Consider the following 24,463-nt stretch of genomic DNA (forward strand, 5'->3'; position numbering starts at 1 on the left):
GTGGGAACAGCAGCTGGGAAACTGAGTCACAGGTAGCACCCAGGCACCTCCTGTGCATACCCTTTTGCCTGGGCTCCTTCTTGGGTAAGCCTTCCCAAACCACCCCACTGCCTGTGACTCCCCAGGCAGGGGCGCTAAGGCCAAAAGGGAAACTAGCAAAAGTAGGGAAGGCTACTGCAGCTGCCCCTGCTCAGTCTACCAGACCAACCCCTGGCACACACCTGGGCCTGGACACCCCTTATTGCTCCTGCAGCTTGAACGTTGGACAGTGACAGTGGGGCCTCTAGCCCCAGAAGGACACTGGGGGATGTGCTCAAACAGATCAGTGGGTATCAGGGCAGAGGCCCCAACAAAGCTGCAGCTGAGGTAGGGAGGGGCTCTAGTGCCTGGTGAGGGCAAGTAGACCCCTCCAACAGAGGTGACAGACTAAAGAAGTGTTACCATAGCAAACCCTCCAAGGACCACTCTGAACCCTGATGCCATGAAGCCATCAATACTGGCAGCTGGGCCTCAGAATAGAGGCTGGAAATAGCACCCTACTCTGTCCTCTAGCAGGCAAAGAACTGCACGGTGGCAGTGAGCCAATAGAGCTAGGAAGTTAGAATGGTGGAGGAACCTCAAGAGTCTGACCCCCGACCCTTCTGAGTCGGGCCTGAGAATCCCTGTGGGGTAGGCAGCTCCTCCTATCTCCTAGGAATAACATGTTAGGACTCTGGAAGGGGCCCTGGCCTAGAAGGGGCTACCTGCATAGAATGACTGATGGCAGGAGGGGCACTGGTCTGGGTGGCCAGGCCAGCCCCGCCATGGGCTGCCTCTGCTCCACACACCAGAACACGTGCCAAGCAGGTATCTGGGACAGGAAGTGTCCAAGCCTAACCCTAAATCGAACCCCACCTTCACCAAGGATTTTCTGTCCCCTTTCCCTCAGATTGGGGCCTCTGGCTATCCTTGCCCAAAAGGAGTGACACAGGCCTCTGGTCAGGGTGTGAGAAGTACAGGGCAGATCTTCCACACCCAGGGGCCAACCTGCTCACCAGAAGCAGAACATTTCAGCACACTCCAATACCACCTCAGAATTCCAGGTCCTCCCCTAAGCTCGGCCTGACTGAGGGGACAGATGATGATGTTTGGGGAGGAGTCTGCCATCAGGAGGACCTCCAGCATCAGGTCTCCTTAGGAAAGCATAGACCTCAATAAAGAGGCCCTCCCTCACACTGGTCTGAGGGAGGTCTCAGGCCTAGAGGGGGAGGCATTGGAGTCAGGAGTGAAGTTTCCAGCCACACTAAGATGAAAGACGTGATTCAAGAAAAGCTATCTTCAGAAAGTAGAGTCCAAGATGAAAAAGACATTGAAGTTTAATCAGGAAACCCAACCTCATATCTCCCACAAAGGATGCAACCCTGGACCAGTCTCCCAATGTGGTGGGGAGGGGACTGTACAGTGGTCCAGCCACTCCTGTCCCGCTCCCCAATTTTGGTCCAAAGTGCTGCCCTCTGACTTCCTCTGTGCCCACTGGCTGTCTGGGACCAGAAGGAGTAGAGCCCTGAGAATTCAGGTCTTGGGTCATGTCATTCTCAATCATGCCCGTAGTCCCTCCAGCATGATGCCCACAAAGGTAGGTGATGCTGGGCAAGACACAGGCTGGTAGAACCTGGGGGCCCACCCTTGACGCTAGGCAGTGAGCAGACTGTCTTCAGAAACAAAGTTATGACTTTAGAAGCCCCACCAGCACCCTGGGGCTCCGAAATCAGACTGCATGGCCCTGGGGCCTCATCGGCTCTTCACCAGGACCCTGTAGAGTGAGAAACTGAGGATGGCAGCAACAGCAGTCCCGACAGCCCCTAGTGTCAACCGGAGCCAGAAGGAGGTGGTGTGCAGCTCCCCATGGACCAGGTGTCTGCAGGAGAAAGAATTTGGCTGGAGACACCCTCAGGGTGCTGCCCAGATTCTTGCTGCTGTACCTACCCTCACCCTGTCTCCTGGAAAGTCAGAGCTCCACAGAGCTGCTCCCTGTGTTTAGCACAGAGACCAGGCCCCGGAGAGCCCTGCCAGGGCATCAGCATCTGACTAAGGCCCACCCTGCAACCTTGACTCCAGTCCCCAGCACCATAGCTATTCCACTCTTGGTGACAGGGACCACTGGTACCATGGGATGGGGACAGGGCTCCCATCGCAGGGACTATAGCACTGGTACCCACGGGAAGGTCGCCATGGTGGCAAGCTGGGTGAAGATGGCTGTGCTGGGCTCTGCTGGGCCACTGCAGGAGAACAAAGTGGGGGCAGGTAGCCGATGCCTACGACAAAATTCAGCCGGAGATAGGCCAGGCAGTGAGACACCTTCAGGCAGGTCAGCTTTGGAGGAGACGAAGAGGCAGGGGGTCTGCCTGTCCATGTAATGGCGCTGTGGAGTGATGGGCCAAGTGAGGGCACAGTCTAATGGTGGGTGAGGGTGCTGGGGGACCTCACCCATGGACATGCTGCACACAGAACCCTGGGGCAGGTAGGGGCTTGCCTTGTAGACGCTGGCGCAGAGCGCAAATGACTGGGGGTCACTACCATCGAACATCAAGCAGGCGACATCACAGGTAGCATCATGTGTGGAGGCCAGTAGGCTGTCTGCATTTACCTCACATAGCTGGACAGAGGGTGGCCGAAGGGAAGGGGGCTCAGTTCCTCAGGACACATTGGGACTGTCCAGTGTGCACCTGGATCTACTGCAGGGACCCCCAACACCCAGCACTCACTATCAGATACTTCTCTTGCCCGTTGACCTGCACGGTGTCAATGGCATAGATGGCAGGCTCCTCGCAGAGCTCCCTGGCATCCTGATGCTGAGGAGGGAGACAGCCGAAGCCTGGTGACCTTGATGCTTCTAGGAGGCCCTATGCCCTGGAAGCCCCAGGTAGGAGCTGGGTCCCTTCACCCAGCACATAAGGCTCACCCTCAGGCCACGGCCGAGGAAGGCCTGCAGGAAGGCAGACTTGCCCACTCCTCGAGCCCCCACCACATTACACAGAAGAACGTTCCTTTGTGTCTGTCCCTTCTCCTGGTCCAGCCTCTTCTCACGAGTGACTGTGGGTGGATGGCAAGGACGACCAAGAATGAGGGGCTGCCAGGGAGGGACTGGGCCAGGCCAGCTTAAGGGCATGGGCCCACCTGTGATGGCATGGGCCTGGGAGTCCTGCTTGCAGAGGATGGGGTAGCCCAGGTAGCCAAGGTGCTCGAGACAGCGCTGGACATCCAGGTAGGTCACCAGGCTGGGACAGAAGTGAATGAGGAGCAGCATCAGGGAAGGGCAGCAGTGTGTGGCAGGCGGGGGCAGGTGGGGGCTGTGCTTACGTCCACTGGCAGAGGTACCCATGCAGGGGCAGCTGGCCTGCTTCGGAACGGACTGTGCACAGGAACTGGGGGCCCCAGGGGGCGGCTGGGAACACACTGAAGAGACCCTGAAGCTCTACCGGTGAGAGGGTGCCATCACGGTCCTGTGGGCAGAAGGGCTGTGACGACACTGGTTGAGAGGCCGAAATAGGCAGCGCAGTAGAGTCACTGCATCCTCACCTGGTCATGCTTCTCAAACACCCTCTGCACAAACTGGTAGCCAAAGTGGTTGAGCTCTGTGCTGCAGCCAGGGGGCACGTGGAGCCTGTGGGGTCACGGGGCCATCAGGTTCCCACCATGCTCGGCACACCTCCCATCTGTGCAGTGGGACCTCCCTGTGCACTGGACTGAACCTGGGAGGTTCCTGCATGCGTCTCCTTTGGCCGAGCACCACAGCAAAGAAGCAGGCAGAAATGTAGCTGGGGGTGGGTGGCACACCTGCTCTGCATGGATCCCAGTCTGCCTGTCCACAGCAGGCACCTCCACCACAGGCTATCTTGGCTGTGCTCTGCCTGAGAGAGGGCTCCAATTCCACCCTGGCCCCATGTGACACTGAGCCCCATCCACCACTCACGGAGGGAAAAGATAGTCAGAGGATAGCTCCAGTGTATCTCCGTAGCCAAAACGCCGCAGGATGGTCCATGTGGTCTCGTGGCGGCCACGCTGGATAAAGAGCGTGTTCAGGAAGAGGAAGCCTGCTCAGAAAGGGGCAGAGGAGGTGGTACAGGGTACTGCCCAGCCCCCACCACACCCTGGGAAACAGGCATGGTGCCAGGTCTCACCATCCAAAGTCAGCCGGTTGTCTCGCACACCTCCCGCCACATTCTTTCGCACCACCATCTTCACATCCTCTAGGGCCTGCGGGGCCAAAGGGTGCCCAAAACAGGACTTCTGCCTCCAAGAGAAAGTCGCTGTTAGTCAACTAGCCACCCCAATGACTGCTCTGCCTGACTGTTAATGGTGTCTGAGGCATAGAGCCTGGCTGTGGCCTGAGTGGGTGGGTGCCACCCAGAGGGGGACAAGGGGACCACCTGAAAAGCATTGAGTTCCTCGTCACTGAGCGCCTGATCCAGATCCTGGTCTGAGAGCCTGAAGATTCGCGTGAGGGCCTGGGTGCATGCGGGCTTCAGCTGCAAGGACAGCTTGCTCAGCATGATGCCTCCCAATGCTCCCACCTGCTGGCCACCCCCTGTGCCCACTGCCCACCTGCTTGGTCTCAGGGTCATAGAGCGGGGCTGTGGGGTGCAGCACAGCCTTCTGTGCATAGTAGAACAGCTCTGAGATGTTCTTCAGGTTCTTGGCCGAGCACTGGGAGCCACCGGGACAGACTCAGAGAGGTGCCTGATGCCAGGAGACTCAAAGGGGCCCAGACAAAGATGCAGGAACAAGTGGTTGGCAGCCCCCACCCAAAGGAAGTGGGGCCCCACCTGCCCTCACCAAGACAGCTTGCCTGAGATCCCAGGCCACCAGCATACGAGTGCCTGCTGCAGGTCCTGGCCCCTGCCCCTCCTCTTCTCCATCCCAGTAACCCTTACCCTGCCCTGCCCACCAGCTCACTTCCACACAGGTCTCAATCTCAGGAAACTGGCTCATGATGGGCAGCACAGCCTCCATGGAGCTCCCCGGCCGCAAGTCTGACTTGTTGCCCACCAGGATGATAGGGATCCTGGGGAGAGGTCCACAGTCACCAGAGATGAGAAAGCTGACAGAGACCACCCTCCCTCGGGCTCTACCCATTACCTGGGCCCCGTCTTGGTCTCCCCATTCACCAGCGGGATCCATTTGGTTCGAATCTAAAAGGCAAGACCGAGTATGAGGTGAGGGTGTCACATAGCCCAAGGGTTTCATGTGGAACTTGAGCCTAGTCTGAGGGAGAGGGGAGGGAAGTTTTGGCCCACTGAGGACCAAAGTCACAGCCACTGGGAACAAGGCGAGTGGGACGTAGCAACTGGCAGGTGCAACCTTATCTGATGCTAGCAGTTGTCAAACACTACCAAGGGGCCTAAGTCAGCAGCCAAGGGCAGCCTCTTGTATAAGCCTAAGCAGTTCAAACTTGTGGCTGTCCATGCTCCCTGTGGGGGAGATGACGAGGTCACATGGAGCTCCTCTGGAGAAGTTGTGGAGTCCTGGCCACAGGCCCCCAGCACCCAGGGTGGTTCCAGGAGGCTCCCAAAGTACTCATTAGAGACAGGGCCAGCCACAGATGTGAGTCGCCCCAGAGCTGCTTTAGCTAAGCATCCATCTGGGGTCCACGCAGAAGACGGGTTGATGATCAAGCTGTGTGCCAGTGGCAGGGACCCAGGATGGATAGGGAGCTCTCTCACCTTCTCGATGGTGTCTTCCTCGGACACGTCGTATACCACACATACCACGTTTGCCTGTGGGGGAGGGAGGGTGGCACAGCATTACCAGAAGCTTCATGTCCACACTGCCCCAGCACTCAAAGGCAAGTTCAGAGACCCAGGAATCCATCCTTCCCTGGCACCCACTAGCCAGTACTCTTTGGTCATGTCATTGAGACTGGTGACATGGCCAAGGACCTGCTCAAACCTCAGACAAGCCCCTCCCTCCCTGCTCACTTCCAGGCCCCAGCACTGCAGCTCCGGTCAGTCCCCTGGAGAACTCAGGAAAGATCCCCCAAAACCTGGCACCCCAGCCTTCATCTTGGTCCTTTCCTTCACTCCTGGATTACTAGGGCTGAGACAATGATGAGGACAACAGCACGGGAGATGACGAAGGCAAGAAGACTGACCAAGCAAGAGAACATAGCAGGAAAGGACAAAGCTGTAGGGGCAGCTTCCCCCCAAGAGCTTGGCCCATGCACACATCTTCCAAATAACAGGTGAAAAGAGGGCTGTTCAGCCTACAGCTCTGATCACAGCACCCACCTCAGCCCAAAGGCCCAGGGTAGTGAACTACACTACAGGGTGGTGGTGCGGTAGGTGGCCAGGGCACAGAGGTACTTAAGGGTACTTAAGGATACTGAGGTCTGTTTCCCAGTAGCCACTGGAAGAGCGAATGCTGGGTATGGAGAGCCATGGGGCTGGCCAGCTATATGGGTAGGAGAGAGGGATGGTCCCTCTTTTCCCCAGTTCCCAGCAGGGTGTGTCACAGGAACCCCATAACTCAGTGCTGAGAGGTCACAGCAGAATTAGCAGAACTGCAGACTCCCTGAGCACCTTAATCCAATCCCTGAGAGAGACGCTCATCAGGCCTAGGAAGCAGCCTGCCCCCAGGAACTAGGCACTGATCCCCTATGCCTGACTCCACTTCCGGAGCTCTCAGGATGCACACTGTACCTTGTGAATCTCGTCCTGGAGCTCCTCAACCGTCTGCTCAGCTTCTAGATGGAAGAGATCACACTGCAGTCCTACCCGAAATATGACTCCTGGGCAGAATCCTGGGGTAGGATGGGGAGTGGAGGCTCCACTATACCTGAGGAATCCACAATGTAGGTAGGCACCTTCTCTGGGGTGACGTCTGCGGGAATGGTGATCTCTTCTGCACGGGGCGGGACCTGAAGCAGACTGGTCTTGAGGGTAGCCCAGGAATGGAGGGAGGTCCACCCTGGGGCCTCAGTCCCCTCCTCTGTGTGACCACGGGAGGGGTACTCAGCATCCTGCTCTCACCTCTTCCGGGAATTCCTCGCCGACCAGCGACAGGATCAGCGACGTCTTCCCCACCTGGGCTGCGCAGGGCGGCGCGGTCAGCTCCGCGGCCAAGGTCGCGGCGCTCCCGCTCGGGAGAGGTCGGGCTCCTACCCCTGCGGCCTCGATTCCCACCCCGGGCCCGGGAGCCTACCCTCGCCCAGTAGTAGGATGCGCACGTCCCGCTTCATGGTGGCCGTCTGGAGCTACAAACCGATGCCGGCACACACCCGGCCCCAACACCGGCCGGCACCCGGACTTCTGACCGCGCTCTCCCGGAGTCCACACTTCCGCCCCCGCTGGTGCAGCTCTACTAACGAGCCGGGCAGAGCAGAGCGGCCGGGCTGCACGGCGTCGCCACCGCGTGGGCTCGCCGGGCACTGCAGGAGCTGCGCCAGCCAGAGGGGCGGGGTTTCTATCCCAGGGACGGCTCTGCACCAGCAGGTCCGGGCTCAGCCATGACTGGCCCACTCGGGGCAGGTCAACTCTTGAAGGTGGACAGGGAGCAGGAGGTCTGGGGTTTGGCCACAGACTAACTCAGGCCAGGCAGGAGAGTCAGGCAGAAGGGAGTAGAAGCAGCCTGGAGTGACCAGCAGACAATAGCACAATACAATGCCGTTTATTTCAATTATACAGGCAGAAATATAAATAGTACTCACGCAAAGAGCTAACAAGCCCTTTACATTTGTTCAGGGTCTAGATGATTTACACACACAGTCCTGGGCCTGTTTGGTGTGGAGGGGTTGGGCCTGCCTCGCCATCCTGGCCCAGCATGAAGTCTTCCACTAACCCAGCTTCTTGACAGAGCCTTTGCCCAGGCCAGGTACCCAGTGTGACCAGCAGGGAACACCTGACCCTGGCGTCTCCACTGTGGCTCAAGAGCCTGTGACCTCCCACACTAAGATCTCATTGTGGGCCGCTGTGAAGAGCAGATGGGCAGAAGGGGTGAACCTGCAAAGCTGTACCCAGTCATCATGGCCAGCAAAGTCCTGTGTGGCCTCCGTCACGCAGTCCACCAACCTCAGCACACGCTCTGTAAGGAGATGGCAGAGGGTGGGCCCTATGCTTATGTCTGCAGCTCTAGGGCCCAGGAGTGTCCCTACCCATCCTGGCTGTCTTCGGGTGGTGCCAGTGCTGCTTAGGGAATCTGTGCTGAATGGCCTGTATTCTCCATGCCGAGGGCTGTCGCTGGGACTGGGGCAGTAGAGCCAAGCAAGACCCTTAAGTGTTGAAGCATCTCACAACATGGGGCTTGCCAGGCCCCAAGCTGGACAGCTGAGTCCGTTTAGGTCCCAGCGTTGGGTGCTGCACTCACTACCCTACACTCCTTATCTCCTGACCCTATGACACCCCTGGGGCAGGTATCCTCACCCTGTTTTAGAGACAAGAAAACCCGGGGTGCAGAGCTGAGTGGCATATCTCAGTGTGGGGCACAGGTAAGTGTACTTGGCCCCACTCAAGACAAGCCAGAGTCCACATCCACCAGAACTCACCGGTGAAGCCAATGGCTATGAGGCGGGCTCCAGGAGACAGGCTCAGTGATATAGCGAAGAAAGGCAGAGGGATCTTCTCCACTACCTGTGGGCAGCAAATATGAGGCACTGGGTGGTAGCTCCCATGGCCCCAGGACCTGCCCCTCCCAGCACCACAAGGGCGTGTACATGCCTGTTTCTGGCGGAGGCTGTAGAAGATCACCTCCGGATGTGGGCCAAGGCCTGTACACACCAGCAATGCCCTATCCCAGGGGCAAAAGGCAGCAAGAGAGGGCGGTGGGCAGCCTGGATCCTGAGGAGTACAACACGCTGTGGCAAGATGGGCAGGTACTATCCCTGCCCAAGGTGCCACCAGGACCCTCACCTCCAGGAGGGTGGGCGCTGGGAAGCTCAGCCAGTCCACAAGCTCACAGTGGCCCTGCAGCCAGTCGGAGGCCCAGATGCTGACCCGCTGGTCTCCGCTGGCAGCCAACCACAAGTCCGTGCCCTCTACCCCGAACTCTTTATACTGCAGGGGTAAGAGAAGGTAGGTACCTTCCGACCCACTCTGCCCAATCCCCTTCCCTGCCAGCACCACCTAGATGAGGCCTTGCTGGTTCATGAAGCCACTTCACCTCCTTGTTCGTGCTCTGGATAGTGGAAATCCGGGCACCCCGGTGGTCACTCAGTACACGGACGGTCATCCCTGTGCGGGGGCAGCTCACAGCTATAAGCCCATCCTTGTCTCCAGAGAGGATAGTCTGACCTGGGCCAGGAAGGGCTCACTCTGTAACCTTGTGAGCCTCCAGCCTAAAGGTGACCTGGGCCAGGTGGGGGCCCTCCTGTCACCCTGTAAGCTCCCAGGCCCTCACCATCAGCGGAGAAGAAAATGGCCGTCAGCGCAGCAGGATGGGGGTGCATCTTGAGCTCCATTGCAGTTTGGGAGATGTTGAAGACACGCAGTGTGCCATCACTATAACCTGCTGCCACGTGTTGCTGCTCTGGGTGTCCACAAGAAGTCGGGCTCCAAGCCAGGCAGAGGCAACTCTGGGGACCCCCAGTGGGGAAAGATCAGCACTCCCCTGGGAGCAGGACAAGGGCCCACCCCCAAGGCCACAGACACTGAGGCTGGAGGCAGGATGCAGCTGCCAGAGCCCTCGAGTGGACAGTAGTCAGGACCCCAGGATAAGGGCTCCACATACTCACAACATGCACCCCCAGCCCCTGGTGCCCCAAGTACCTGGTTCAGCACCTGGAACTGGATCACCAGCTCCATGCTGGCCAAGGACCACACCCTCACACTTCCGTCATCTCCACACGTGGCACAGTGGGACTCACTGGGACTGAAGACCACCTCATTCACCTGTGGGTAGCCAGCCAGCCCTACCTGAGACTATGTGGCCTTTGGGCAGAGAGGGGACACAGCAGGGCCACATCGTTCTTAGGACAGTATGTGTCTCCTTCTCAAGCCTACCTGGCCACAGCCATCTTCACATGGAGAAAAAAACTGCCCTGACCTCCCTCCCAAGTGCCCACATGAGACCTGAGCGGAATCTGAATCGCAAGGAGCCCATAGGCCATTGGACCTGACTGTCCTCTTGCTAAGACACCAGAGAAGTATTCCAGAAGAACCTAAAATGTGGTGATGAAACACGTCCTTAGAGAGCTGCAGACTAAAGGTAAAGGAAGCACAAAACACACTCTGGGCCATTCCAAAGGCCTCTCCACTGGTGGTGGTGGTGGTATGGCTTTTCCTGAGACTATCATGTATGCATTGAAGGAGAAGGAAGGCATGAGAATCAAGATTTTGGTGTGGAAAATAGGGGATACACACACCATACACCAATGAGGTGAAATACAATGGCCTGGCCCTGCATTGTATGAATTCACTGTATACTTTATCTTAAGTATTAATAATTTAGCTCTGTCCAGCTGAGAAGTGATGGACTCCTCTGGGAAGAAACAACCAAGTCTGCAGTCCTGGGGGGAACTGCAGACGGAGAGCCTAGACCTTGTCATTCCACGTGAGTGGGAAATCACCAGTGACTATAAGTTCAAGGACTCAGGACTCAAACGCCCTGGTGGACAGATCAAAACCATGTGTTCTAACTATACAATGGAACAATATTTGGTAATAAAAGGAGTAAAGCACTGATACCAGATGATATGACACAGATTAACCTTGAGAACATGATGCTCAGTGAGAGAAGCCAGGCAAAAAGGACCACAATGTGTGATTCAAAGGCACATCCAGAGTTGTTAGTGGTTGTCAGGGAATGAGTAAGGGGCAGGGGGGTGGGTACTTAACAGGTATGGGGTTTCCCTTGGGGATGATGAAAATGCTCTAACACTGACTGTGATGATGGTTGCATAATTCTATGAATATACTAAAAACCACTGACTTTAAATGGCTGAGGTGTATGTTGAGTAAATACCCCAACATAAAGCTGTTACCAGAAAACAGGTAAACTGTTTCATCATCACTCCTCTCAAATATTACTTCTTTGATGGCTACCGTTATCTTCAAACAAATATATATGTAAATTTAAAAAATGCAAAAAAGGACTCAGTAGCCAACTCAAAGAATTTGCCACTGGCTGAAGCCAGGGATCTGTGAGCAGTGACCTCGGGAAGGCCCGGCCCACGTGTCGACCCACTAGCTCTAGACTCGAAAAGTAAATGTATTGGCCATTGGCAGGACCAACCAACTCTCCACAAGGGAGAACCAGCTGCCCTGCTTTTCCTGCCCTGGCTCTGCCTGAGGAAACCCAACACTCATGAGGCCAGTCCTCTCTCCTGGAGGAACATTAGACTATTGCTACCTGCAATTCCACTGAGGTGACAGGTCACTCTGGACAAGGGCAGCACTGAAAGGCAGGCAGCGCCATGTGCTTCCTCACTGGAGACACAGCTCACTCACCCAGAAAGAGCTATGGGACTGATACATCCAGACCTCTCAGACCTGGGGAACACGGGTGTAGAAAGGCACTGCTCTGTGGGAGGCTCTGGGATGGATGGTCAGGTTTCTTTACCAAGTAAGTCACAAGGAAAAAAAAAAAACAGCAGAGGAAAGAGGAAGGACTGAGAAGAGGCAAGGTCTGTGGTGCTGACCCAATTGGACATTACGTGGACTATGTCCACATGGAACGAGCATGAACCTAGGTGTACATAGTCCTTACCCTAAGAATCTGAAACGTTTACATGTGAATCAATCTAACAGCTGAGCTTGAACTGGGAATACTGAGGAGGGGGGAAGGAAAGAATGGAGCGAACACGGGGCTCACAGCCTTGCCTTTGTTTAGGACAGAAACCCCCTCAGACGTCTTCAACAGCAAGCTGGTGGCCTGGCAGCCTCACCTTGCTCCTGTGGCCACTGATGAGACGGGTGCTGGTGCCCTCAGTCCAGCTGACATACCAGAGCGTGCCTGCTGTGGTACCTACTACGCCCATGTCCATGCTGTCGTGGAAGACAGCGCTCACGATGGCCCCATCCAGGGTCAGCTCGCGCTCCATGAACACAGAGCTAGAACTGGAGGGGAGTAGTGAGTCACAAGGGTGGCAACAACAGCAGTCCTGGGAGCCTCATGCTTTTAGGGTATGTCCCTGTCCTTAGGCTCTAGCTTCACCCAAGCATGTCCCTATGGAGGGCAGGCCCTGCTGGCAATGGAGTGCTCGCCTGTAGCACTGATCAAGGACACTGGCTTCTTGATTCAGAGGCTCACCTGGCACCCGAGCCCTTGCGCCTCAGTTCTGGCACAGCTCCCACGGCCCACAGGCGCAGGCGCCTGGTATTGCTGCCACTGACCAGCCGTGAGCCCGAGCACAGCAGCACTCCTAGGAGATAGAAAGTAGCGTGAGCTGCTTCTCCTGATACCTAGGACTCAAGACAGAGTCCTACCATCCCACCACCAGAGCTCCCAGGGAGAGGCCAAGCCTCTAGATGGAGGGGGCTACAGGGGCTCCTCAGGCACTCACCAATCTCACCGCTGTCTGCCCCCCAGGCCAGGAAGCAGCGTCGGGCACGGGTGTCCCAGACACAGATCTGGCCAGCATTGGAGCCACAGTACAGCAGGGGCTCGGCCCCATAGCACAGTGAGGTCAGCTCACCTGCTCCCACTGCCTCAGGGATGGGCTCTTGGTGCGTCTGGAGAGACACAAAGGCAGTGTGGGTTAGTGATGTCCCCGGGCCCAGCCAGACCCCATCCTCCAAAAACACCTCTGAATACCAGTACCTGGAGGTTGATGTCAGACCCACAATGCTGCATGAGCCACCAGGTGAGGGTGCCCTGGCCCACACAGGCAAGCTCACTAGTGTCCCAGGGGTTGAAGGCCACGCCATGCACTGGCTCTAGGAGGTGGGTGGAGGATACCAGCTCGTAGGTGGCTGTGCTCCACAAGGCCAGGGTGCAGTCCCCATAGTCCCCTGGGGAAATGCATGGTGGTCATGTCAGCTGCCCAGGGGACCAAGGACAGGCAGGAGAGTCGGAGGCCATTGCCCTCTGCCCCCTACCCCTGCACAGCTGACCCAATGTGACGAGGAGCCTGTCATCCAGTGAGAAAGCTAGGGCTTGCACGGCAGTGCAGTGATGAGAAAGTAGCTGCTGGCAGGAACCCCCAGGCACGTCCCAGACTCGGATCTGGCAGTAGGAGGTGGAGCCACCTCGGCCTGAGGCAGAGGCCAGGACCTGGTGGGCATGCAGAGAGGTCAGTGGGGCAGCGGCAGTCCAGGGCCCACCCTCTGTGTACTATAGCCCCGGGTAAGGATGAACACCTGGGCGTCATGGCTGAGGGCCAGTGTGGAGATCTCCTCGGGGTGGCCAAACCAGTGCTGCTGGGCACCAGAGTGCAGGTCTTCCACCACCACCAGGCGGCCGCATGTGTAAGCAAAGAAGCCTATAGGCAGGAAGGGTGCCCCAGAGCTGCTCAGCTGTAGCCCCGTCACCCTTTCCATCAATTTCAACAGCCAAGGGGGACATGCTGAGCCTCCCAGGAAACTGCTCAGAAGAGGTACAGGGAACATGGGCTAGAGCACCAGGAGGTGTGACGAGAAACACTGCCTCTCAGTCTCAACCACTCTCCATGCCGGTGCTCACCTCCCATCCTGGAACCTGGCCTGGGGTGGAAAGAGCTGGGCCCTGCCCTATAGCTTTTGGGCCGGGAGCCAAAGTGGGCTGTAACCCCTACCTGTGTCTGGCCTCCAGATCACGTTGGCCCGCCCATTCCCGTTATAGCCTACAACGGTCTTCAGATGCAGCAGCTCATCTCCAGCAGCGGGGAAGGAGACATTCTGTGAGGAAGTGGCACAAGGACGCTGGTGTGCAGCATAGCACCTGGCTACCCCCCACCACCTCAGACTGCCCCATCAGGCTAGGGCCTGGGACAGAGCTGCTCCTGGAATGGGACAAATGACAGGAGTGTGGATCCCAAAGCCTTCATGTGGGAGACCAAGGACAGGAGCTGAATGCAGATAGGGAGGCAGGAGTGGGAGATGTGGGAAGTCCCTGGAGTGTGGGGAGACCAGGCAGGAGTGACAAGACCCAGGGGACTCTCAGCAACAGGGCAAGCGAGGAGGTGGAGTGGGGGCAGGAGAGAACCAGAACCATGGGGTACGGATGGTAAACTCAGGAGCATACTGCCCAGATCCAGTCTGTCGGTGTGATGGTGAGAACATGGGGTGAAGGGTGGAGGAGTACCCATGGGGTGACTGCTGCCAACACCTGGACCACTGACAGCTTTGGGAGTAGCCTCAAGGATACCCCAGGGAACCTTGTGTACTGGGGTGTCCACCTGTGGCAGGGGCTGTGAGCACCCAACCCTCAGCCAACCTTGGCCATCTGGGAGGCCTTATAGCGTGCTGTGAAGTGCTTGTAGGAGTCTGGGCGAACAGCAGGCTGGGCCCTGGCTCTCCTGGTGCTTTGGCCACCTGGCAGGGAGAAGAAAGAGGCCACAGGATGTCAAACCACACACAACAATGATTCAGACCTCTCCATACATACAAGTCATCTGACCTTGGTTGGACAAAAGTACCTGACCCAAGATACATGTTCAGGGTCAGAAGATGCAGTAAGCCATATCTCACCACTTGTCTGGCCTGGCAGGGGCGTCAGGCTCATCCATTTGCCCTATAGGTGACCAGGTCTCGTCTCATGGGGCAAATCCTAATCTGTTAATCAGCCAGGGCTGCCTTAAGCTACCTGGGGCCCATGGGCACCTGAATCTGGGTTAGGCCGGGTCATGAGTGTCCTCACCCTACCCTGCTTACTGGGCCAGCCACAGGTGTGGGACAGCATGCCAAAGCTACGAAGGCCATCTGCAGCCCCCCGGACCCCATCTCTGGCCCCATAGGCCTCCTTCTGCACCAGCACGGGTGGGCCTGAGGTCTGGTGGAGCCCTTCAGCGCCATGGCTCTCCTCAGAGGGTCCTTCATCATCTAACACAGAAAATGTGCCTGGGGATGGGGGAGAGAGACAGTGAGAGGAGGGCAGAGCCCCCTGAATCTCTACCCTTCCCCATAAACCTGGAGCAGCACCCAGGCATGCCAGATGGGAGCAGTACATACATGTCCACCCAGGTACTCCTGGGACCCCTGCCCTTACCATCACTGCCCTCAGAGGGCCCAGCACAAATGCCCAGCCAGGGTGGGGGTGTCTGGGATGGCACAGGCACCTGCTGCCGGGGAAGCCCATTGGCCCCAGACACTGGGTCCTCCAGCTGTCTTGCATTCAAGCCTAAGAACAGAAAAAGCTGGACTATGTTCAGGGCCTGAAGAGGACGAAGTGCATAGGGGAAGGTATGCCTAGTCCCTATCCTCCACTCTGCACTGGAATCTCTGGACAGGAAGTGGCACCATGCCACCCGCAGTGGCTACAGTGCCACAACCACATGTCACCATAGACTTCCATCATGGTAGGACCACTCACCAGCATCACAGGTCAGGGGGACTCCAGGCGAGCCTTGGATACTGCAGAGGCAACAACAGAGGGTGTCAGAGGGTAGGGTGCAGCAAAAGGCCTAGCAGATTCTGGTCGAGCGGAGGCACTTGCCTTCCTGAGGATGACCTCTCAGGGAAGGCCAGGATGTCCCAGAAGAAGATGGCATCACCCACGCTTAGGAGCTGCTGCTGGTCGGGAGTGAAGGCCACAGCCTGCACGGGCTCTGAGTGGCCAATGTACACCTGGGGGCAGCACATATCACATACAGAGACCTCTGAGGCCTGGCTGAACTGTTCTTCCACACCTGGGCCTGGCCAAACTGGTGACTGGGCAAGACACCCTCATGTGGTATCACACTTGGTGTGTTGTCCTCCACCCTCCCTCCCAGCTGCCCACCTGAGCCCACCTCTGCCACACACCTGGCAATCAGGGCCAGTCTTCATTGAGTAGTCCCACACCTTGATGGCCCGGTCAGCAGCTGTCAGCAGGAAGCGAGCATCACCACTGAGAGCCAGAGAGGGGCAGGTCATGGGGTAGACACCAGACAACTGCAAGAGAGTGTTCTCATGGGAGAAGAAGATCGAAACACAAGGGTCCCCTAGACTGGGGAAACCTCCCTTCTCAAAAAATACACCTCTTAGGAGCGGCAGGCAGTTCAGAACCTCTCCTCCTCAAGACACTAGAGACACCAAAGTCAGGCCCCGGAGGACAGGAGGGGCCAAGTGGCTGGCCAAGGCCCTCAGCTCACCTCCCGGACCACGCGGCCTGAAGTCGAGTCCAGCACTACAACCTTGTTAGATGATGTGGACACCAGCAGGTGGCTAGGGGGTGCAGGGCCGAAGCAGAGGGCAACAGCCGAGTCCAGGCGGCTGCTGCCTACATCCAAGGTACTGACATCAACCTGCAGCAACTAGGGGATGGCAACAAGTAGCCACCAGCCATGGTCATGGTGGCCATGACCTCTGGGCAGAGCTTGAGCCCCCAGAGCCAGGGTATAGGAGGCAGCCAGCCTCCCATACACATACGACCCTCCCTACTCGGCCCTTGCTGGGCATCTGTGGCCTCTGTGCCTGAGAGTAGCAGGACCTGGGTCCTCTCTGCAGTGAGCATGGCCTTCCACCCGCCCCCTTCATGCTCTCGCTCTCCACGCCAGGCCAAGAAGAGCCCATTCCTCCCCTCTCCCCTGTCTTGGTAGAATCCAGAGGAGTCATTTGACAGCAAGTCGGAGTACCCATGGGGTCTGCCAGGCAGGCTGCTGCAGCCCCACCCACACGAGAAACACACAGGGTTCTGGCTGACTCACATTATCCAGTGAAGATGCATCCTTAATGGTCACTGTGTATTTAGAGGGACCAACGAAGGCCAGCAGGTGGCTGTCCCCACTAACTGTCAAGGCATTGGGACTCAAGCAGGTATCTTGGCACACCACATTAGCTGCCGACATCATGAGGGCAGGTAGTCAGCTAGGTGTGGAGGGGTACCCAGAGCAGACACAACCCTGCCCACAACTGCAGGAACCAGCCCAGGGGCCTGGGCATCAGAGCACCAAGACACTTTGGGCCCCAGGGACTAGCAGGATAACCGGGGTTCTCCTGAACCAGGAGTGACCCCCAAGTGACCAGCTGGTTGGCCCAAGTTATGGTGGCCACAGGAGGGGCAGATGGGCTTGGGTGGGCCAACCTTCTGCTTGTCTGGTGCTCAGGTTGTTCTCTTCCTGGAATGAGGCAGGCACAGACCCCCCCTCCAACCTTCAGTTTTGAGTAGCTGGTGTATCCTAAAGCCACACTTGCCCTGGGGGTCTAGGTAGAGGCCACAGAAGGCAATTTGCTAGTCAGTGACACTAGGCAAGCCCCACCCCCACAGGAACCTGAAGATGGAACGATTGGAAGGATGGGTTGGGGCCGAGTATGGGGGCCTGACCTGCCACATGCAGGACTCGAGAACAGGTGCTGACACAGTGGTACTGGCTCAGGGTGCCCTGAGAGCAGGTGCTGAACAGAAGGCTGCCATCAGGGCTGGCAACCAGGCCGGTGATGGCTCCTCGGTGACACCTGTACCACACAGGGATGCTGCTACCTTGACCCTGAGCTGCACCATCCCAGACCTCAAAGATGGGCCTGGCCAAGTCTCCAAAGGGCAGCAGAGGACAAGTGTTTCTTGTGGACAGCCCTGCCCTACCCAAGCACCCATACATCCCAGGGAACCCATGAGCTTCCACCATGGGCATCTATGGGGTCGGAGACGAGCAGGGTACCAACCTGTGCTCCACCAGGACCTCGGCAACCTCCAGGCTGAAGGAGCGGATGGCCCCACTGCTGAAGCCACAGAAGAAGATTGGCTGCTTGGGGTGGAAGGCGACCGCACATGGGGCCTCCTCAGGTGATGTGAAGTCGTAGAGCTGGAGGATGGAGACAGGCAGTGTGGGGGCTGTCAGATGACTAGAAGAACCTTAGGTGTCTTGAACCCATGGACCCCAAACAGAGGCTAAAGGACCAAGGGCACCGCAGGCCCTCCCCATGCGTCCCCCACCTGTCTGGGCCCTGGCCCCCAGGCTTCAATGTAGCCTGTGACCCTCCAGTCCCTTCCTCCAAGCCACCACCTACCTGCTGCAGGGTTGCCAGGTCCCAGATGCGGACAGTTTGGTCCCGGGAAACAGTAGCCAGCTGCCCCCGGCTGCACTCAATAGCAAGGGCCAGCACCAGGGCAGTGTGGGAGCGCATCAGCACACTGTACTCCCGGGACGGTATGTCCAGGAAGCCCAGGTGGCCCGAAGAGGTGGTAGATAGTACATGCAGGCCGTCAGGGCTGAGGCGAACTGAGCTGATGGGGCCCTCATGCTCTGCAGGGTAGGCAGGTGACCCCCTCAGGCCTGAATCAGGTTGGGCCAGGCACCAGGGCAAGCTGGCTACATCCAGGTTATACCTCCCTCTTGCACACATAGTCCCATAGGACATAAACCTATTCCTTTCTTTGCTGCCCAGAGCCCCATCTTCCCATGGACCGCAAACTCTCGGGCTCACCAACAATGATGCCCAGGGTCCGGACACAGCCTCTCAGAGCCCCATGACTACCAATCAGCCCAAGGATGGCCCAAGGTCATGGCCCTCTCTCGGGGACCATGGTAGTAAGGTGCTGTCTTGGCCCCACCTGCTTCCAAGAGCACAGAGGAGAAGTCCAGGGGCCAGAGGCGCAGGTAGCCATCCTCGGATCCCACAGCACATGCAGCCTGGGAGACACTGAGGCTGCTGATGGCGATGCCAGGGCCTGGGGAAAGGAAGCATCAGTGAAAGCATCAGGGCTGGTCCCCCGACGTAGTGAGGGCCACATACCTGAACTGAAAGTCTGCTTCTGTGGGAGGGGGCTGCCAGGGGTCTGCATGGGTAGGAGACGGCGAGTGTGCTGCACAGCCATGCGCTGATGGTCGATCTCCAGGATGTGGCCACTGCGGCTGCACACATAGCTGCCCAGGAAGGTGATAAGTGAGGGCCGAAGGGGCAGGCAGAGAGGGACCCAGATGGTTAATGTAAAAGAGCTATACTCACAGTGTGTGGCTGTCCTGGGCCTGCCCAAAAGCCAAATCAGTGAACTCCAGTGTGTGGTGCTCCCCCAGGTCCACAGGGCAGGAGCGAAGACCCCCGCTTCGAAGCCGCCACAGCCGAACACTGCCCCGCCCACAAGACACCATCCTGCAAGGAGTATGAGGGTGAGCACCACCAAACCCCCACAGGGAGACAGATGCTCCTGAGGACCCGGGCCTGAGCCAGGGAGGAGGAACAGGCTCAATGGTTCCATCCCCATCTGGGCTGCCAGGGTCCCATTGCAGTACCAACGGTGGGTAGGAGGCCTGGTCACCTGGTTTCATCAAACGAGGCAACCTCGAAAGCCTGGATGTCAATGTCGGTGTGCACCTTCGTGAGAATGACAGCCTCGCCACCTTGTCTCACCTGGTCCATGTCCCACACCACCACCATCTGCAACGAGCCAATGCTGAGCCCCAGCTGCACCTGCCTGCCCTGCCAGATCTTCACTAGGCTTTTCTTTCCTACAGGCGCCTACTTGAGCTCTCTGCTGGTGAGGGTGTGGGTAGGACGGTGCCTATGCCCAGAGAAAACGACCTGGCTTCTGTAGACCCATGAGATTGACTTGTCAGCAGAAACAAACAGAAGACACTGACCCACAAGTAGGGAGAAGCCTCCAAGGTAAAACACCAAACACTTCAGACATAAAATTGGGCTACTCTATAACTCCAGGACATATTATCAAAAATAGCAAGATGAGTTATATAAATGTTGATTTCATCCACAAGAGGTGTAAAACACAAGACACTCTGCAGCGTGTGGGATGGGGGGCCTTGCAGCAGGACCTCTGCAGGGTCAGGGGGAGGCCAGCAGGGAAGGCCTTCAGGGGAAGATTTCTTCCTACACAATTCAGACTTTGCCCCAACTCCCCGGGCTGCCCCTTTACCGTCCTCCCGTGGTGGTCCTTGCCAACCCCACAGAGCAGCGCCCCGCTGTTGGAGAAGCTGTAGATGTGGAGAAAGTGGTCAGTGTCGCTATAACTGGCTCCCTCCCACCTCAGAGGCCCCTCACCCACCTGAGGGAGCAGACGGTATGGACAGGGCTCCGGAACAGAGAAAGGCAGTCCCCAGTCTGGAAGTCCCATAGGCGCAGCATGCTGGGGGTCTGTGTCTGGGCTGAGGCCAGAAGAGAGTTGCTTCCATCCAGTGCCAGAGCAGAGACCTGGGGAGGAGGCAGGTTAAGAGAAGTTGTGAAGTCTACAGGCATGAGTCACACCTGGGCTGGGTGGTGCCCACCTTGTCCGTGTGGCCGAGGAAGAAGCGCTGCTCGCAGGAGTCAACGTGCAGGACCACGATGACCGCATGGCAGGGGTACACGACGGCAGACCCATCCTTGGTCCACAGGGCCTATGCATGGGGGCCAGGGGCTAGGGTCATAAGCTGGCCTTGACCTGCTACCATGAAAAATGCTTCCTCGTGTAAAGTGCACAGAAGTCAATGGGATACACGCACCAAAAGACAGAAAACTTGCAGACACATGAACACATGCGTATGCACAAGCATGTGCAAAGCCGTCTTTAAGCCTTTGTGATACAAGAAACTTTGCGGTTCAGACAATGAAAGACCAAAGAACCCACAAAGACTTGAAGCCTACATCCAGGAGGGCTTAACAACCCAGGGCCTCCTCTCCCACTGCCCGCTACACTCTACAGGGTCCCAATAGTAGTACACACACCAGCTCCACATGGCTGCATTGAAGCTTTTAAGGGTGAGAGTTTATGGGTCTCTGGAAGCTCAAACACTTGGACCAGTACTGACCCAGCCGGCGCGCAAGGGAACAAAAGGAAACCTGAGAGGGCAGGGCACTGAGGAGGCACTGAGCTACACTGCAGATGTGGGTGGGAGCCAGATGTTCACACCGCAATCTCAGGGAATACAGGGCCTTGCCAATGTCCACCAATGCACGTGACACTCATTCAACCCAACGAGAGCATGGGACCTCTCACCCATTTGGTGCTGTGGCCCCCAAAGCCGATGACCCCTTTAAGCCTTAAGACAGGATCTGGCAGGAAGCTCTGAAACAGGCAAACTCACAGTGAAACTCCCTCCAGGAGGCAAGACCCCATCCCACCAGGGCTGCCCTACTGGACTGGTTCCTGCCTCTTGAGAAGTCAGCTGGTCCTGAGTGGCTTCTGTTGCTTGCTGTGTCAAGAAGCCAGGATTCTAGCCACAGTGTCAGATCCTCCCAGAACCCCAGGTGCTGCCACTGCCTTTGATCTGAGGCTCCCACAGATCACCTCGGGGCTGGAAGTTGGTGCCTGGGCACCAGTCCCTCCTTATTCTGTTGTTTTTTCTCCCCCTTATTCTTTGCTCAAAGGGATTCTTGCCCAAAGCTGCCTCCTGACCACTCTGCTTTCTGCCACTAAGCTGAATGAGAAGGGCCCTCAAGGGCCTATATGCCCCACACTCAGCTTGCGGGGGCCATTGGCCCAACAGTCCCGGCCCCACCCACCACCATAGGAGGATCCGCCCCTGCTTTCCTTGGGACAGGCACTTACCTCATGCATGGCCACATCTTCCAGATCTGTGGCCACTACAGCCAACTTACGGACAGACACCTGAAGGCCGTTGTCAGCAGCATGCTTATCAGTGGCATCTGTGCAGGCTGAGGGCTCTCGACTATGGCCATTGGGGCCACTCACGCTAGAGACCTCTGAATGCTCACAGGACAGGCTTTCCTCTGGAAGGGGCCCAGGTGCCGAGGGGGCCCGGTAGGACTATAGGGGGACAGTGTCCGTCAGACCCTGGGGCTACTACCCCCAAGCTCTATCTCTGAGAACACAAGCACTTACGGCTGTGGGACCAAGCATCTGGACCTCAGGGGACACTTTGTCTTGTTTGGGCTTGCTGAAGGTCACCAAGTGAGAGAGAAGCTGTGGCACATGCCTTGGGAAGACTGCAATGAAGCAAAGGGCCGCAGAACCCATTGAGCAAAGTGTAGAGGCATGAAGAGGACATGGCCGAAGGCACCGGGCAGGACAGCATGAGAGAAACCACTCTGACAGCTGCACCCCTCCCAGCTGGAGAATTTGCGGCCACCAGGGACCCTAAACACAGCCTCTCAAACAGCTCTGGAACGTCTGGGTGACCTCCAGGCTAGCCCTGGCCCTGCAGGCACTGTACCACCCCAGAAAGAACCAGGCCCCTTTCCCACTAAGACTGTGCACCCCACAAGCCCACCTGCCTTAGGAGGAAAACAACTCTTCTGAACCGGCTCAGATGCTGCTACTGAACTGTTGCTTGGATACCTTGGTGGGGTAAAAGGAGAGTCAGTGTTAGGGCAACCCTGCCCTTCTCTACCAGCCTCCCTGAGACAACTGGAGCTGCTCACCGGATATGGACATAGCGGTCATGCCAGCTCTCCCCCTTTGGCACTGGGAACGCCATTTCTCTTGGCATGGGAGTGACAGGCAGCCTTGCTTGCCGGGCCTCAGTAACAGTGACAGCTAAAAAGAGCAGAGTTGCCCCCAGGTCTAGGAAAGCCCTTACAGCTCCCTCTCCCAGCCCAGGTGAGATTCTGCACCAGGTGCCTTCAGGGGATTGCCCAACCACCACCTCCCCTGACGAGTATTTCAGGAGCTAGGGGCTTAGAGATGGCACGGCCTGCGCATCTTCATCAAGTGCCAGCTCCCCTCCTGGGCAGAGAACTCGGGGGGGAAGGGATGGAGTTGGAGCAGCCCACCTGTAGGCTAAGCACAGGGCGTAGGGTAAAGCCCTCACCTGGGTCGAAGCACAGATCACTGGTGTAGAGACTCCGAACTAGCAGACTGGAACACAGCCGGACTCTCTTAAGGTGGCTGTAGTGCAGATTCAAGTAGACCAGGAGGATGTCGTGCAGGTCCAGCTGCAGGCAGGTCCAACGGGCACCAGGGGGAGCCACACCTGCCAGGTCTGCAGAAGGCCAGCCAAGGTCAGCGACCACCCTCTTACTAGCCAGACCACAGCGCCTTCTGTTTTTGGCCTGCCCCCATTTCCATAGCCAAAACAATACACCCCCAGCCAGGGATGGTCATGCACAGGCCACGAAGAAGCCTGACTGTGCCTACCCCACCTCCCTCTCTGCCCTCAGACTGCCTCCTCTGGACTGTCCATGTCCCATTCTTGCCCCATCTCTGTGTCACCTTTCCTGGACATCCCAGCCTCACAGATGAAGGGGAATTGAAGCCATGTAGCTGTGGACTTGAACTCCTTGAAAAGGTTAGAAAGGGATACGCGGATGACCTGGCCGTCCTGCAGGGACAAAGAATGGCCATGAGAAGACAAGAGGGGGCAGCAGGGGCGCAGAACCCCCATGCACAGCCCCCACTCCTGAATTCTGTACCTTGGTGGACAAGTCCAGGTGGATGATGAAATGCTTGGTGGACAGGGGTCGGAAAAGCACATACAGGTATCGTCCAGTCAGCCCCAGAGACTGGGTGCTAGTTTTGGGGAGTTGGATGTAATTGCTGGCAGAGACAGAACCCCGTATACGATATACTGTGCACTTTAGGGTGTTGTCCTGGAGAAAAACACAGGAGCCAGCGTTTCTCACAGACCTTGGAGCACCAGGAGGGTTGCAGCCCACGAGACCCTCTGGAGGGGGAGCAAAGTGTCCCAGGCAGAGAAGAGGGGCCCCGCTTCCTGCTGCCAGGTCTCCTAGCCCACGTACCATCACAGTCGCCACATCGCCCTCCTTAGTGGACCGCTTCCATTCGTCCACCTTGAAGTGTCTGAAGACGTTGAGAAATGGGTGTTCCCACACTGGGGGGATACGGAGGCGTGAGGACCTGTCCCCAGGTGTCCGACCCAGGGTGGGGATTCGCATCCCCTAAGGAGGGGCTGGGGACTGGGTCTGCGCGCCCTCCAGTGGTTACAGCAATCACAGCATGTGGACTAGGCTCAGAGGAAGTCTTGGCATCAAACTGCCCGTGGGCCTACGACGCGGCACTGTTGGAGCCAGGCCGTAGGCTCAGTGTGCGCCAGACGCCGGACCCTACGCTCGCCCTTGACCCTGACAGCCGCGTGCCCCTCAGACTCCCAGCCCCGGACCCGACTCCGGGTCCGCCAGAGAGAGGCTTACCTCGCGCCATGGCGCCGCTACTCGCACTTCCCGCCTCCGCCGCCGCGCGCCTCACGCAGGGCACGCAGCGCGCGCCTAGCAACGGCCACCTGGCAACGGCGCCACTTCCGTCTTTACAGCGGCTGGGCCATGTGATTTCGGGGCGGAGCAGCAACCCGCACTTCAACCTCAGGTTTGCCCACTAGCTGTCTACAGCCCTTTAGGAGGGCCCCCAGACCTTGTCCGGCCTGCTAAGGCCACTCGTCCGCAGTCGCGCCCTGGGTCAGGAGACTTCGTTCCCAGGCCTCTCTGTGGCCACTCCCAAGCCGGGACCCCGTAGGGGCCTCTAGCATGACCAGCTAGATCGTGGAGTTCCTAACTTTTTCTGCGGCTCATCTGTATGTCACAAATGAGATGCA

At 57.6% G+C, this 24,463-nt stretch overlaps 2 protein-coding genes across 7 annotated transcripts; both read right to left on the minus strand.

Moving 5' to 3' along the window:
- Positions 1-1,586: 1,586 nt before the first annotated feature.
- On the minus strand, positions 1,587-7,513 carry RHOT2 (ras homolog family member T2). 3 transcript variants are annotated; one of them, XM_016136705.2, is made up of 19 exons: positions 7,180-7,513; positions 7,008-7,066; positions 6,814-6,895; positions 6,678-6,721; positions 5,703-5,756; positions 5,119-5,171; positions 4,936-5,044; positions 4,585-4,686; positions 4,410-4,508; positions 4,161-4,269; positions 3,953-4,073; positions 3,559-3,643; positions 3,340-3,482; positions 3,157-3,257; positions 2,942-3,072; positions 2,745-2,831; positions 2,513-2,635; positions 2,199-2,401; positions 1,587-1,897 (listed from the first exon to the last, which is right to left on the minus strand). In XM_016136705.2, exons 1-19 carry the CDS (start codon positions 7,214-7,216, stop codon positions 1,771-1,773), a joined length of 1,869 nt encoding a protein of 622 aa, XP_015992191.2. In that variant the 5' UTR covers positions 7,217-7,513; the 3' UTR covers positions 1,587-1,770. The 3 variants fall into 3 exon arrangements, with proteins under 3 accessions (XP_015992191.2, XP_015992190.2, XP_036081897.1); XM_016136704.2 differs by having other exon boundaries at positions 2,942-3,257; XM_036226004.1 differs by lacking the exons at positions 6,678-6,721; positions 6,814-6,895; positions 7,008-7,066; positions 7,180-7,513 and having other exon boundaries at positions 2,942-3,257; positions 5,148-5,171; positions 5,703-5,750.
- Positions 7,514-7,628: 115 nt separating this feature from the next.
- WDR90 (WD repeat domain 90) lies at positions 7,629-24,127 on the minus strand. 4 transcript variants are annotated; one of them, XM_036225995.1, is made up of 42 exons: positions 24,066-24,127; positions 23,655-23,746; positions 23,328-23,504; positions 23,133-23,236; positions 22,727-22,897; positions 22,338-22,452; positions 22,187-22,254; positions 21,799-21,902; positions 21,505-21,723; positions 20,953-21,021; positions 20,243-20,353; positions 20,023-20,168; positions 19,894-19,951; positions 19,282-19,400; positions 18,972-19,115; positions 18,759-18,889; positions 18,577-18,693; positions 18,033-18,268; positions 17,688-17,827; positions 17,350-17,498; positions 16,733-16,863; positions 16,178-16,339; positions 15,849-15,977; positions 15,541-15,671; positions 15,418-15,458; positions 15,094-15,225; positions 14,751-14,945; positions 14,323-14,420; positions 13,682-13,784; positions 13,269-13,390; positions 13,008-13,182; positions 12,730-12,920; positions 12,473-12,641; positions 12,220-12,331; positions 11,855-12,026; positions 9,738-9,860; positions 9,370-9,544; positions 9,133-9,263; positions 8,883-9,026; positions 8,691-8,810; positions 8,519-8,603; positions 7,629-8,058 (listed from the first exon to the last, which is right to left on the minus strand). In XM_036225995.1, the coding sequence occupies exons 3-42, from the start codon at positions 23,387-23,389 to the stop codon at positions 7,901-7,903; spliced, it is 5,262 nt and encodes a 1,753-aa protein (XP_036081888.1). In that variant the 5' UTR covers positions 23,390-23,504; positions 23,655-23,746; positions 24,066-24,127; the 3' UTR covers positions 7,629-7,900. The 4 variants fall into 4 exon arrangements, with proteins under 4 accessions (XP_036081888.1, XP_036081886.1, XP_036081887.1 ...); XM_036225993.1 differs by lacking the exon at positions 24,066-24,127 and having other exon boundaries at positions 23,128-23,236; positions 23,655-23,996; XM_036225994.1 differs by lacking the exons at positions 20,953-21,021; positions 24,066-24,127 and having other exon boundaries at positions 23,128-23,236; positions 23,655-23,996.
- Positions 24,128-24,463: the final 336 nt, after the last annotated feature.

The sequence above is a fragment of the Rousettus aegyptiacus genome, unplaced genomic scaffold (assembly GCF_014176215.1).
Source record: "Rousettus aegyptiacus isolate mRouAeg1 unplaced genomic scaffold, mRouAeg1.p scaffold_m13_p_8, whole genome shotgun sequence".
NCBI classification, from domain to species: domain Eukaryota; kingdom Metazoa; phylum Chordata; class Mammalia; order Chiroptera; family Pteropodidae; genus Rousettus; species Rousettus aegyptiacus.

Excerpts from the sequence above, each read along its gene's own strand:
- WDR90 (XM_036225993.1), bottom strand. The coding sequence starts at position 23,810 with ATGCGAATCCCCACCCTGGGTCGGACACCTGGGGACAGGTCCTCACGC. Across the intron at positions 14,946-15,093 it reads GCCCTCTGAGGGCAGTGATG|GCACATTTTCTGTGTTAGAT; the intron begins GTAAGGGCAGGG and ends CCCCATCCCCAG. Across the intron at positions 8,059-8,518 it reads CATAGCCATTGGCTTCACCG|AGCGTGTGCTGAGGTTGGTG; the intron begins GTGAGTTCTGGT and ends ATCTCCTTACAG.
- RHOT2 (XM_016136704.2), bottom strand. The coding sequence starts at position 7,216 with ATGAAGCGGGACGTGCGCATCCTACTACTGGGCGAGG. Across the intron at positions 3,483-3,558 it reads TGTTTGAGAAGCATGACCAG|GACCGTGATGGCACCCTCTC; the intron begins GTGAGGATGCAG and ends TTCTGCCCACAG. Across the intron at positions 3,258-3,339 it reads GGGTACCTCTGCCAGTGGAC|CCTGGTGACCTACCTGGATG; the intron begins GTAAGCACAGCC and ends CTTCTGTCCCAG.